The sequence below is a fragment of the Silurus aristotelis genome (assembly GCF_946808225.1).
Source record: "Silurus aristotelis genome assembly, chromosome: 5".
NCBI lineage: Eukaryota > Metazoa > Chordata > Actinopteri > Siluriformes > Siluridae > Silurus > Silurus aristotelis.
In genome coordinates this window covers 22,184,969-22,199,021 of record NC_139578.1, presented here as the reverse complement: position 1 = coordinate 22,199,021, position 14,053 = coordinate 22,184,969, and the positions used below count along the sequence as shown (strand labels likewise).

The window sequence follows — 14,053 nt, the reverse complement described above, 5'->3', positions numbered from 1 at the left end:
TACTTTCCCTCCCTGTGTCTAAAGCATACTCTTTAGTATTCAGGTATGTGCTCAGAGAGGCAGAATCAATTTCATATTACCTCACGCGCCTCACAGTAACGGATGGCAATGTTCTGAGAGCGCAGTGATCATACTGTAGATGATATTGAACATTGTGTGTAGATGTGATTTTGTGCATGTTTGTGTTATCGTGGAGTGTTCGGGCACACGGCTGTCGTTTTCTAATAACATTTGCATTTGAATTGTAATTACTTTCGCAATAATCTGCAATATGTGTTCACACAGGGAATATAGTCCCCTCTATATATTTTAATTAAAGCCTAAGTTAGGCCAATTACCCTTATATGGCATGTGGGGGTATAACATAAATCATGCACTAAACCCTGGATGTCAAGGAGTCTAGAAGTCTAGAAGTGTAGCATGCATTTTTATTTAAGGACAAATACCGTAATTTCCGGACTATTAAGCGCACCCAAATATAAGCCGCACGCACTGAATTTTACAAAGATTTTTATTTTAAACATAAATAAGCCGCTACTATAAATAAGTCTACACTAAAACTAATGAACTTTACACAAGCTTTAACGAAAGACAGTGTCTGCTTGTATCTAAACAGTAGCCTACCAAAAAAGTAATTGTTCACTGTCTTCCTCCTTCCTTTCACAACAATTTCTCTCTCGTTTTTCTTTTGTCATCGTCGTGCGTTTAAAAATCACCACCGGTGAAGCTTTTCCCGATGCCGTGCAGCTCAGAACACAGGTGAAGTGCGTTTTTTTTATGCCCGGTTGATGATTCGCATTTCCTGTTGACAGTCCGAGTGAGCGGCAGGTCAAACGTCAGAGGAACCTCATCCATATTTATGATGTGGCGCGGCCCGATTCAGTGGGAGCGCAGCTGATTTAATATAAAAAGTTTTATTGGTTCACCTGAACCCGTTCGGCAGTTTTATTGGTTTAATGTTATGGGGCTCATTTTTTTTGTCTTGAAGTTTGTGAAACCAGGAAAAACCCAGAAAAAATCTATAAATTAGCCGCTTTGTTGTTTAAGCCGCAGGGTGCAAAGCGTGGGGAAAAAGTAGCGGCTTATAGTCCGGAAAATACAGTACTTTCTCTGGCATCATTGTAAAAAAAGAAATAATAATGCATAAAGAAAATTAATGAGATGCAGTTACACAGAACCTTTTTCTTCCAGACAGTGACAAAAAGGTCATGCCATGTTTCAGCAGGCTTATTTTAGGCAACTATGTAGAACATGTAGGATTGGGGTTTTGTGAAATGTCACATACTTTCACATGTGATCACTGCACACGATGCACTTGATTCGCTTTCGCATGTGATTTCAGGAGCTTCCGTTGTGAAAAATCCCCAGTTTGGACCGTAACCAAGTAAATGTAATTAGTTACTGCAGGTTTTATATGTATATATGCTGTAAGTAGCTTTTTTCACGTCTCTGTTCTTATACAGGTTTTTTGGAGATTTGGGGAGACTTTTACTTTAATTTTATTACATTTCAAAGTCAAAAATCATCTATAAATAGATCAGTGTGCTGAGAGTAACAGAGTCTTTTCACATAAACTGGGTTGATTAAGGAAGAGTCTTGTGATAAAAGTGATAATAGGAACATTATAGCCGTAATAAATCATAGTACTTTGGATACTTAAGTACATTTAAAGGCAAATACCTTTTAGTCAAGTGAAAGTATAAAGAGAGCACTTTTACATTTACTGGAGTCTACTTTCTACTTCGTCCACCACCGTTCTTTACACGATCTTACATAAAATGTATGTGATTTTGTGTATCGCAGGGGGATTTTGGTGGATATACACAGTCTTCACACACACACACACACACACACACACACACACACACACACACACACACACACACATACACACACACATCATCACAGCTAATCACTGAAAGCTTTTTCAAAAGATGGTTTGATTGGTTTTAAAGCAGAGACTGACATTTAACATGAAATATGACCAAGCACACAGTAGTCGTGAACTGTGTAATTCGTCTGTGATGTTATAAATGCTAAATTTTTGTTATATTTCGAGTTCATAAGCTAGGATTTGATGGTAGTCCATACCGTTGAGTGTAGCACTAACAGTAGCTACCAGGCTAAGATCATGATGGCTTGTATTCATCGAAATGTAAACTATAGTCAAATCTTTCACAAAAACCCAGAGATGCTGAGAAAACGAAATTGTGCTTAGAAATTAAAGCAAATGCAGACGCAATTCAAAAAATAATAGCTGCCTGCTAGTATTAGTTAAAAGTCTGTATGTTGGATGGGGTAATTTTTTGGAGATGCATTTAACTTGTCACAAAATGAACTGGAGTGCAGGGTTACTATTACAATGTATTATCAAGGAAGTAACACGCTGACTATAACTGTAAAGATAACTGAAAATATCGATTTTTCATGTTCCTCCAATAGGAAATAAAATCACTCCGGGAAAAATTTATTTATTTTTTTAAATATCCAGCCTCTGAAGCCTTGAATTTGACACAGAAAGATCAGTACTATGGTTCACCTTATGCAGTAGTGGCATTGCATCTAGTACAGACGTTTCGCACAGACACGCACCGGAGCTAGCTGTCTGATCAAAGGCATTGAAAGACATTACTTGTTCTTCCCGCGCTCTGCTCTTATCACATTAGAGAAGCCCGTGTGCGTCTCCTCACGCGAATTTGCGCTTACGGTGTTTATTCTTAACATTCAGCCACGAGACCTCAAATTATAACTCGGCCCAGGTTGGGCAGCTCGCTCTGAATTATCGACGCTGATTTGTGTCTTTATTATGTCCTTAGTGAGCCCGAACCAGTGCTTTTGCAAGGCACAACAGTGCCACCTTGTGTGAGTGTGTGTGTGTGTGTGTGTGTGTGTGTGTGTGTGTGTGTGTGGTTGAGAGCTAACTTCATGTTGCCATGTTGCTGTTGCTTCTGGTGTGGCCATCTGCTGCAGATTAGAGTTAGACTTGCGGCCTAATTTAGTCAGAATCCTGACCCAAGCTCGCTGATGAGGAAGAGAAGGAGAGGGAGAGAAGGAGTGAGAGAGAGGAAAAGGACTAAAAAAAAATGTAAAACCTGCCCTGCAGATACACTTGCCATCCGACGGCAGGGGAACGGAAAAGATCTTGATTTTTGCAGCTGCTAGCACTCGCTTCCAAAACACACACACAAATCACATTCACTGCGACCGCTTATGAATTGTAGTCTTAATGGAAAGAACAACTGCGACATTTACGATTCTTTTTACTGGTAGTTTGTACGGATTGAGATCGCGAGCGAGATCTTATACACTCCGCTCCCACTGCATAACATGTTGAAGCACATTTCTAAATTGACACAGAGAAAAGAACAAGCTATTTTTGCTCTTTGTATGCACACGACTTGCTCTACCTTTCACACACACACACACAAACACAGAGGGTCTGTTATTCGTGGAAGCAACATTTATTGTTGCCCAGCATGTGATTATTTTTGTCCTTTAAAATCTGCAGCCTCTGCATGCATTCCTTATTTTAATCCACTCGAAGCTAAATGTATGCGCACAATGTGTGTGTGTGTGTGTGTGTGTGTGTGTGTGTGTGTGTGTGTGTGTGTGTGCGGCAGGCACTACGGGAGTAATTAATGACACAGATATGGCAGAAATAGCAGTGGTTAGTGTGTACAAATCAGTATGTGGTATATGGGATACGGTTGGAGCTCCTGATGTGTGCTGAGCTCCTTCCTTTTCTTTCTCTCCTCTTTTAACTCTCACTCGCCGTTCCTCCGAGAGTCCCAATCAACAAACACACACTCACAACGCGTCATTCCACGAACACGCATTAGGCATCGGGTCGCACACACTCGCTCAGGTAATAAGCATCATCACGCTCATGAGTGTGCACACGCACAGTCGGATCAGGCCTTCTGGAGACAATTGTTGTGTGTGCGTGCATGCGTGTGTGTGTGTGTGTGTGTGAGTGTGTGTGTGTGTGTGTGTGAGTGTGTGTGTGTGTGTGTGTGTGTGTGTGCACGCCCTACGCTTGTGTCTCTCCTTCTGTGGTTGTCTCTGTGTGTGTCTGAAAAAACTGAAGCACTTATCCATACCACATTGCCTCTATTCCCTGCGTTGCTCACCATGCAAGAGTGTAGGAGGTAATTGAGTGTGTCTATTTAGGAAAAAAAGAATGAATGCAGCTACTTCAGTTCAGTGCAAATGAAGGTTAAATGCATTTCCTGTGCTATTAGTCAGGTGATTTATTTTTTTCTTAAAAAAGACCCCCCAAAAACAAAAGCCAAAGCAGAAGGTTTCTCTGTTTATACGGACTAAAGTAAATATGCTGTTGCCATTTTTAAATTTAAAAATCCCCTTATTACTGTGGAAAGAAAATGCATTTTACCTTTTTAGGTGGGCACTTAAATGAAAATATTGTATTACATTATAAGCCCTATCCCTCTTTAGCACAAGATCACCGTAATCATTTCTGCTCGTGTTTCCTGTCGAGAGGAAAATAAACTGTTCGCTTTTGTTCCGATTAGTTTATGGTGGAATAATAAGGGCTGTATAAAACACAAATCTGCAACCATTCTACGCTGAAGGTCATGGAAACGCATTGGCATGAAAGAAAGCTGTTTAGAAACTGTTCTGTATGGTTCATCCAACTTTTCAACATTGGAGCAATTAGTGGTTATTCGTGCTCGCTGTAAGGTTTTGTGGGAGTTCATGTGCCGGGTTTGTTTTCGGACACGTTGACTGTGGTGGTCATTTAGAATGTGGTGGTGTGCAGTGTTGCTGTCTCAGTGCTACATGGTGGCTGAAGTCGATCCTGAGCTCATACTACCCTCTGTATAAAGTTACAAACGTTCACCTTGTGATTGGGTTTTCCTTCAGGTTTTCAGGTTTTCTCCCTGCTCCCGAACATATTTGATAGATGGACTACATATGCAAATATGTAAATACACTGATCAGGTATAACATTATGACCACCTGCCTAATATTGTGTGGGTCCCCCTTTTGCTGCTAAAACAGTTCTGACCCCTCCAGCATTAAGAGCATGAACTTCTTCAGAAGTTTCAGCTACAGACTCTCGTCTGTTGGATTGGACCACACGCCCAGCCGTAGCTCATGATCCTTGGTCCGCCCATGACCCTGTCGTCGCCTCACCGTTGATCCTTCCTTGGACCACTTTTGATAGACCACTGCAGACTGGGAACATCACACAAGAGCTGCAGTTTTGGAGATTCCCTGACCCAGTCCCGTAGCCATCACAATTTGTCAAACTTGCACAAATCCTTACGCTTGCCCATTTTTCCCGCTTCTAACACGTTAACTTTGAGGACAAAATGTTCACTTGCTGTCTAATAAATCCCACCCATTAACAGGTGCCATGATGAAGAGATAATCAGTGTTATTCACTTCACCACTCATAATGTACTAATGAGTTCATAATGTTATGCCTGATTGTTGTATATGTGTATGTGTGTGTGTGTGTGTGTGTGTGTGTGTGTGTGTGTGTGTGTGTGTGTGTGTGTGTGTGTGTGTGTGTGTGCATGGTGTACTGCATTTCACTGGTGTCACATCCAGGGTGTATTCCTTCCTACATAGTGTTCACTACAAAGGATTAAATGCCTACTGAACATGAATGAATGAGATTGCAAATCATTTTGACCAATGAATTAATGAGGTATGTTATTTGTATCTTGCTCTATTTCTGTATGTGTGTATATTCGTCTCTGCCTGATATTCCCCCTCTTTCAGCCCCCTCACTCCACTCGTGATTTTCCTGTGAAGCCTGAAGATGATTGGTGCTCCCTGACTACCATGACAACCTGTTCTGCCTTCATCTTGCTCCCCTTGCCTTCCCATCTCCTAGGCACAGAGGGGCAAAGTGTGTGTGTGTGTGTGTGTGTGTGTGTGTGTGTGTGTGTGTGTGTGTGTGTGTGTGTGTGTGTGTGTGTGTGTGTGTGTGTGTATAGGTGTGAATATGGACACGGTGTAAAGAAAAGTGTTGACTAATTTACTATTTCAGCCTCAGTCAATTCTTTTGTCTTTCAAAACCCAAACTGTTATTGCCATTACTAGTGTTATATTCTGGTCATCAAGCCAAATATTTCATTTAGGAGGCTTCAGTTAGAGTAAAGTATATGGTTGTTTAAGGGAGTATTGGGAATCAGAGCATTCCCCCCACACACACACACACACACACACACTCACACCTGCGGATTCTACAAACCATACGTCGTGTTTGTAAAGATGGCATGACGTCACCTTATGAAATCACTGTATGATGATGCACATATCTGATGTAAATGAAGAGTAATGTGTGTGTGTGTTTGTATATACACGTCATGTGCAAAGACCGTCTCATCTTCGCACTAAAGCTGGGTCTACTGTTGGCATGGAGACGGTTGCAGCGGCGTGAGGCTGGTGCCATGGTAACGCAGTACACTTAGGAGGGGGTCGAGGGCCAATGCTGTTCACTTTGTCCTTTCTTTTGTTTGCTGCATCTTTCCCGCTGCTCCCCTGCCTCAGTGGAGAGAAAATGGTGGGTTCAGATAGAAATGGAGTTCTCTGCGATTGGAATAGTGCAGAGAAACAGATGTTATTGGCAGCTTGAAGATTTCTCTCAGTGATGGCTACAAAAAAAAAAATAATAACATTTTTCTTTCATTGATGTTCTTTTTTTGTTGTTGTTGTTGTTGTTGTTGTTTTTTTGTAGTACCTGTGGGTAATGCATTTGTGTGGCTTGTGTGTATTCACACATATTTAACCATTCTGACGATAAAAATGGAGCAAATGCTCTCACAATTACCTCTTTTTAATAAAAAACACACTAGTTTAAGAGTTGTGCCTTGAAAAAAATAAAGGGTTTTAGTTATTCTTTTTTTCTGGTTGCTGTGTGTTTTTTATTAAGTTTCATTTAGTTTTAGCATTAATAATATATTGTAATCATGCCTTAAGTGTTTTAGATTTATTTGTGTGTGTGTGTGTGTGTGTGTGTGTGTGTGTGTGTGTGTGTGTGTGTGTGTGTGTGTGTGTGTGTGTGTGTGCTTTCTATAGAGGGACAGAGGAGCTGTTCCAGGTGCTGGAGGACAACCAGGTGACTTTGTCCACAATGAAAGCCACACGCTTTGTCAGGGCTTTTGAAAAAGAGGTGGACCACTGGGAGCGCTGTTTGTCTCTCGTACTGGAGGTCGTAGAGATGATACTTACAGTCCAGAGACAATGGATGTACCTGGAGGTAAAATACACAAGAAGACACACCTCAATGACCCACTACAATATTTTTTTCATTGAGTACAGGAATTTTGACCCAGACCAAATATACTCTTATAAGAAGTCTCTATACCGAATGATGAACTACAGAGCTTTTTAAAATGTATAAATAGCTTGTATGACATTAATAAATGGATGGTTAATCCGTAAGCAATGTTTCAGAGAGCCGGGATCAGTGTAGATTTCAGGTTTTACACCACTCGTTTTTTTGAGTAACAGCATCTACAGTCCTGTTTTACCGCCATAACGATTTCAATATATTTTATTGCAAGTCAAATGGGCAAAAACATCCGAAAACTGTTGAGATTTTTTTATATAACCTTGTACAACGATTCCTGCATGACCAACAGGTGCATGTTTCTGCAGGCAACCTGGGCGAATGTGGTGGGAACACAAGCTCACAAGCTCACTCTTGAACACTGTCACGACTCTCCTATAAAAATACACAAGACAAGACCAATTTTCTTGATTTAACACACACTGGTAAATCTTAAATTCATTTTATTAGATGTGGATCAAGTCTGACCTGGAACAGCCTCAATGTGCAAAAACATTGCAGCACCTGTGCAAAAGTAAATTTTTATATTTTAAATATTTTCTTTTTTGTGTGTATTGTGTGGGTCACATTAGGAAAAGTCATCAAGTTTCCGGCTTAAAGAAAGACAAAGGGTATTTTTATTGCTCAAATTTTCAAATGTCAAACAAGTAAAATTTTACAGTATGTTAAGGAAGTAGTAGCTCAGTGGTCAAGGCTCTGGGTTACTGATTGGAACGCCAGGGTTCCAAGCTGCCACTCTTGCGCCCTTAAGCAGGGCTCTTAAAACTCTGTGCTCCAGGGGTAGTGTATTATGCACTCTAATCCCAGCTTCTAAAATTATTGAGAGATGCAAAGAAAGAAATTCACTGTGTTGTAATGTACATGTGACGAGGAAACCGCCTATACCTTTATTTCTATAATGCCAGTGTACAATGTTCCTGTTTAATGTTGTAACATCTGCAAAGTTTAAAAAATCTTCATGTACTTGACTTGAGTGAATAAATTCTGGTGTCTCTCATGACACATCCGCCCATGATTGATCTCACTCACAAACACAACCCATGCACCTTAGTAATCCTTTTTCATTATCACAACATTTTATAGATGTATATAACTAGGTTAGCATTAGCAATATGCACATCAAGTACACATTATATACAAAAGGGAAATGGCCGCAAAGCCTTGTGTACGTTCAAGACGTTCCCCAAATTCACCAGCATATTGTTTGTTATAAGCGAGATCAAGTGGTTAACCAGGCATTCCCAAGCACATATGCACATCTGCAAAGCTTCGCTGATTAAGCATGAGCTCACACTCGTATGGACCACACTCGCTCGCTCTCTCGCATTCGTTTCCTTTAATAAGTGCCATATCCGCAGAGGTAAAACAGCAGGTTCGTACTACACCACTACCTCCGGCCCGATACCTAAACAAAAATACACACTCTCACTTGATTACCCAAACACGCAAGGCAGGGTGAGACTTCAGAACCAGCTGTTCGTTTTAGCGTTCATGGGAAGAGCATCATAGCTGTCAGAATAGATATCCTGTGTGTGTGTGTGTGCCTTTGTATACACACCTGCATTTTCTTTTCCCCCTTTATTTACAACCCTCTCAGAACATCTTTTTGGGAGAAGACATTCGTAAGCAACTGCCACGTGAGTCCGCCGAGTTCGACGTGATCAACTCCGTCTGGAAGGACATCATGGACCGACTAAACAAGGACAAGAACGTGCTGAGAGGAACCCAGCTCCAAGGTAAGGATGAGGGATTGAGTCAGGCCACGTGGAGAAATGCTGATGCACAGCGGCTTGTAATTGGAAGGAGAATTGGAATTCTCTTCACTCTGATCCAGTGAGCCGTTCAGTTAATGAGTATAAAAATTCAACTTATGAGCTTATTCAGTATTTATTGTGCTACATATTTATATCTAGTAAATGTACTTGTTCTATACACAGATAAAGGAGCAAGGGAGAGTAATAGTTCTAACAGGAGAGTGATGAGAAGGAAGTAAAATGGCAAAATCAAACTTAAATATATTTTTTTAAGTATTGAATTAATAATTCTCTATTACTTAAATGGGGGAAAAGAAACTTTTTTGGAGAATAAATGCAGATCCAAAATAAAAACTACTGTACACTTCCAATTAAAAAATTAATTTGAAAAACACTATAAGTCATCAGAAAAGGATGGACACATCATGTATTTATAAGTAACGTGAAAAAAAAGAAAGAGAGCACAGATGATTCATTTTCCCCTCTCTGTGCCAGGATTGCCTGAGAAGCTGTCTGAGATGAACAGCAAGCTGGAGGAAATTCAAAAGTCTTTAGATATGTATCTGGAGACCAAACGACAGATCTTTCCACGATTCTTCTTTCTGTCCAACGATGACCTGCTTGAGATACTGGGCCAGTCACGCAATCCAGACGCAGTGCAGCCTCACCTCAAAAAGTGCTTCGACAATATCAAGAGCCTGCGCATTAACAAGGTACACTCACTCTCACACACACACACACACACACACACACACACACACACACTAAACTCCAAGATAACTAATGAGCTGGACTCTTACACTCATGATCGCACGTGTAAGTGTGTGCTGAAAAATACTCTTAATACTTCTAATGAGCATATTGTATATGGACGTGAGTCACACAGGCTCCTGAGCGTATTTACAACTATAATGCATATGACTAATCTGCTTGTGTGTAGACGGGAATCGGCTGTATGAAGACTGAGGCGGGTGGGATGTTCTCTGCTGATGGGGAGTTTGTGGAGTTCCCTCAACCTGTTCTTCTAGAGGGGCCAGTGGAGGTGAGTTTTCCTTCAATTCCATGTCACATACACATACATTCAGCAGTGACCAGCCTATAATGAGAAAAGAGATTAAAGAGGGGGAAGAGACAGGATTGGTAAACTACAGAAGCCTGAGCCAGCAGGAAACAAACAGGGTGAAGTGCGGGGTTTTATTATTGTTTTTTTCCGTCCTAAAACACATGACGCATTGGACTATATTCGTAGTCTCAGCTTGTTGTTCACAGTTGCAAAAATACACCATTTCTCGAGCTCATGTTAAGAGTACAATCCAAACAATTCATATAATTGCAGAAGCATCCAACAATTGCTATATTTTTGGCAACACGCTTACATGGGGAAATAGTTCAGTAGGAGTGCTGCTCTACTCAGAGTAACAAAATATTTTTTCCTTGTGCTCATTTCAAGTTTTAGGCTTATTTTTATTCTATAGTAATTATAGTAATTTCAGGGACATTAATAAATAATTAAGAATTGGGGTTGACTAGATTTTATATGCTTGTTACAAAATGCAACAAAATCTCATTACCTCAGCAGTACATGCACCAGTTCAGTCTTAAGATGTAAGTAACAAATCTTAAATATTGTGACTTAAGTTCACCATTTGACCTTTTACACTCATGTTTTCAATACGTTGAACATCTCATTATAGATTTAGTCCTCCTTTGTTATATAACCTCCACTCTTCCGGGAGGGCTTTGCATCAGCTTTTGTAGATTGGCTGTGCGGATTTTTTTATCATTTAGCCCCAGAAAATGAGTGAGCTCAGGCATTGGAGAAACCTAAAGGCTTGGCTCACAGTCAGCAATTCAATTTATTCCCAAAAATGTCCAGTGGTGTTAAGGTCAGGGCTCTGTGCAGATCATGTGTATCTTGGCAAACGCACATTGACCAAATGTTTTAATGAATTTGTTTGGTGCCCAGGGACATTGTCCTGTTTGGATCCCTATTGAACCCCTATTTCCTGTGGAGGAAATCATAATTCTACAGCAAACACTAAAGTCAACAGTTCATATATACAGTATATGTGTGTATGTGTGTGTGTGTGTGTGTGTGTGTGTGTGTGTGTGTGTGTGTGTGTGTGTTTGTGTATGTGTATGTAGGCGTGGTTGTGTGATATTGAGCGAACCATGCGCTGGACTCTGAAAGATTGTTTGAAGAACTGCTGTATGGCTCTTAAAAAGATGATTGGAAAAAGAGACAAGTGGGTTAAAGATTGGCCCGGACAAGTGAGTGACCTCAACCATACACATCTGTCTGCATGTATGTGCTTGTACATGCCGTAAAAATGTACTCTTGTCATGCAGATGCTGATAACAGCCAGCCAGATCCAGTGGACCACAGATGCTACCAAATCTCTGATTGCAGGCAAAGAGAAGGCCGACAAATCCGCACTAAAATCCATGAAAAAGAAACAGGTGAGATAAGTGACTCCCATGGGGGTCTTCTTGTAAACACTTCGATTGATTTCCTGTGGCACAAGCACAATGATTGATTGATATCTTCGCCTTTGTTTGTAGACTTAACTAGTTTTCAGACCCAAGGTTACGCGTGTAATGGATATCAGAACAAAGGGATAAATTGCAGCAGATCGAACTGCTCCTGATGCAATCAGGAATATTTGGGCACAACATCTGTGTTGCACAGTGCAGTGTTACAGGGCAGATCATGTGACAAGTTTTGTTGTGGTTCTTTGGCAGGTGTCCATGCTTAATCGCTACTCTGAGGCAATAAGAGGAAACCTCTCTAAAATCATGCGACTCAAAATTGTGGCACTGGTTACAGTAGAAGTTCATGCCCGTGACATCATTGATAAATTGGTTAAAGCGGGATGCTGCGATGTGAACGCGTTCGACTGGCTTTGTCAGCTCCGCCTCTACTGGGATAAGGTGAGAGTCAGGGGTTGATAAAAAAAACAGTGTTTAAAAAATGTCTAGTATGTATTTATTTTTTTAATACACACAATCCACTTCGGCACAATCTTCGGTACTACAACGTCACTGTGTTTACTGTTCTTCTTCTTTCATGTTGTCTTTTGTGTTGGCTTTATGAAATAACTATTCAAAGCACCACCTGTGTGTTGTGTTTGGTCTGCAGGATATCGAGGACTGCATCATCAAACAGACCAATACACAATTCCAGTACGGTTATGAGTACCTGGGCAACTCAGGCCGCTTAGTGATCACCCCTCTGACCGATAGGTACTGTAACCATGGCAACATATCTGTTTTCAGCTATGAAAGTCGAATGGCCTTCCTGCTCATGTGTTAAGCTGCTTTGGTGCACGGCAGCACACTGCTGTGGGAGGAGTTTCCCTGAAGTGTTTTTATGCATATTTGATCTTGTACAAAACCATTGCAGCTGCTTAACCACAAATAACCTGTGGTCATTATAAGAAAAATGCATGATTATACAGTATGTCATACTTATTCTCCTGAGAACACTAAGTCCCTGTACTCATGTTTATGGAGTTAGAAGTTTAGTATTTGCATCCACTGATGGCCCTTAATTTTCACATTTTCACATAATTTTCACATAATCCAGCTCCTTTGCAGCTACATTTACTGGTCACTTGATTTTAAACAGTGCCTGTCGAAAGTTTGGAAACACTTTGACTTTTATCGCTTATTATTATCTTTTTATTTTTAAAAGACACACTTGCATTGTCCTTTGGTTTATATGCAACAAATTTGGTCATTTTAATGTAATGAAGATTTATTTGACCAAATAAATATAAAAATGTACAGATGTTAAACTTTATTTTCATTTAAAAAAATGATAAATCCTTCCTTAACATGAAGAACGTCTTTAGGTTACGTATGTAACCCTGGCTCCCTGAGGGAATGAGACGCTGTTTCTCTAGTCACACCTACTTCCCTTTCAGAAACTCAACCTGCGTCAGAACGCTTTGGGAACGAGAGTCAAATAACACCACACCGACCAGTCCCTGACTAGTGTGAATGAACACAACTGAGTCAGAGGACAAAGGTGCCAGGAGTACCTGGTAAACCTGGTAAAAAACACCCCCGCAGCGTCACAGAGGTCTTGGAGGGACACTCCAGAGGACCAATCCTTAGAGCCTGCCACATTTCGGGTCGAGTGAGTTCTGACCCCGAATAGAGCGGGGAGACCAGAGGACCCGTAAAAAGACGCGATAGCGTCAATAACCTACCTGCTGAGCGCCTGCTTATTAGCAGGAAGGCCTCTCCTCGAAGGGCTGTAGCAGATGCCAAGTTTTTCCGACTTTCTCCAAGGACCCGTATGGTGGACGTAACACCCGGGCACAGCTGATTCAACCTCTCCTGGTTTGGGGTCAGGAATGAAGGAGGGCACCTGGGGACGTAACACGCTTTACAATGCATGAAGGCACTGGTCATGTCTGGAGTAAACTCCAAGAAAGAGGGGGGCCACAGAGAAAGACCTGTAAATCACCTACTCTCCTCAAAGAGCAGATGGCCAGCAAGAAAGCGGTCTTGATGGACAAGTGCCTCCACAAAGTCTCGGCCAAAGGCTCAAAGGGGGGCTCGGATAGAGCCTCCAACACTACGGCCAGGTCCCAACAAGGCACTCTGGGATGCCCCGGAGGCCTCAGCCGCAATTGCGCCACAGCATCCAGTCCCAACAGGGCTGGTGGATATAGGAAGAACCATAGGGCTTTTGCCGAAATCTCCTACGCCCGCTGAGCAGCCCCATGAGAGCAGCATGGGAGATACCGTTGGATCGCCACAGATTGTCTCTTAGACACCTGAAATCTGTCCACTACCGAATCAGTGGCGTCCACACCCGGGGAGAGATAGCATGCTAGCATGCAACCCATGGCATGACACTATAGCTATAATCCTTAGCCCAGAGATGTTGGAATAAACCACGGTCTTGGGGCAGGACAGGAAAGGCCGCGCCCAGGACCTGGACACCTCGGTGTGCAGGTCA

The 14,053-nt window shown here is 41.5% G+C and overlaps 1 protein-coding gene across 1 annotated transcript in view; it reads left to right on the top strand.

Moving 5' to 3' along the window:
- dnah2 (dynein, axonemal, heavy chain 2) overlaps positions 1 to 14,053 on the top strand; it is a 149,480-nt gene that overhangs the window by 67,098 nt on the left and 68,329 nt on the right. Inside the window, exons 29-36 of the mRNA XM_083541395.1 lie at positions 7,054 to 7,234; positions 8,925 to 9,063; positions 9,577 to 9,794; positions 10,022 to 10,123; positions 11,227 to 11,352; positions 11,431 to 11,541; positions 11,824 to 12,012; positions 12,221 to 12,324. Coding sequence (XP_083397521.1) covers positions 7,054 to 7,234; positions 8,925 to 9,063; positions 9,577 to 9,794; positions 10,022 to 10,123; positions 11,227 to 11,352; positions 11,431 to 11,541; positions 11,824 to 12,012; positions 12,221 to 12,324 — 1,170 coding nt within the window. The remainder of the gene's footprint in view (positions 1 to 7,053; positions 7,235 to 8,924; positions 9,064 to 9,576; positions 9,795 to 10,021; positions 10,124 to 11,226; positions 11,353 to 11,430; positions 11,542 to 11,823; positions 12,013 to 12,220; positions 12,325 to 14,053) is intronic.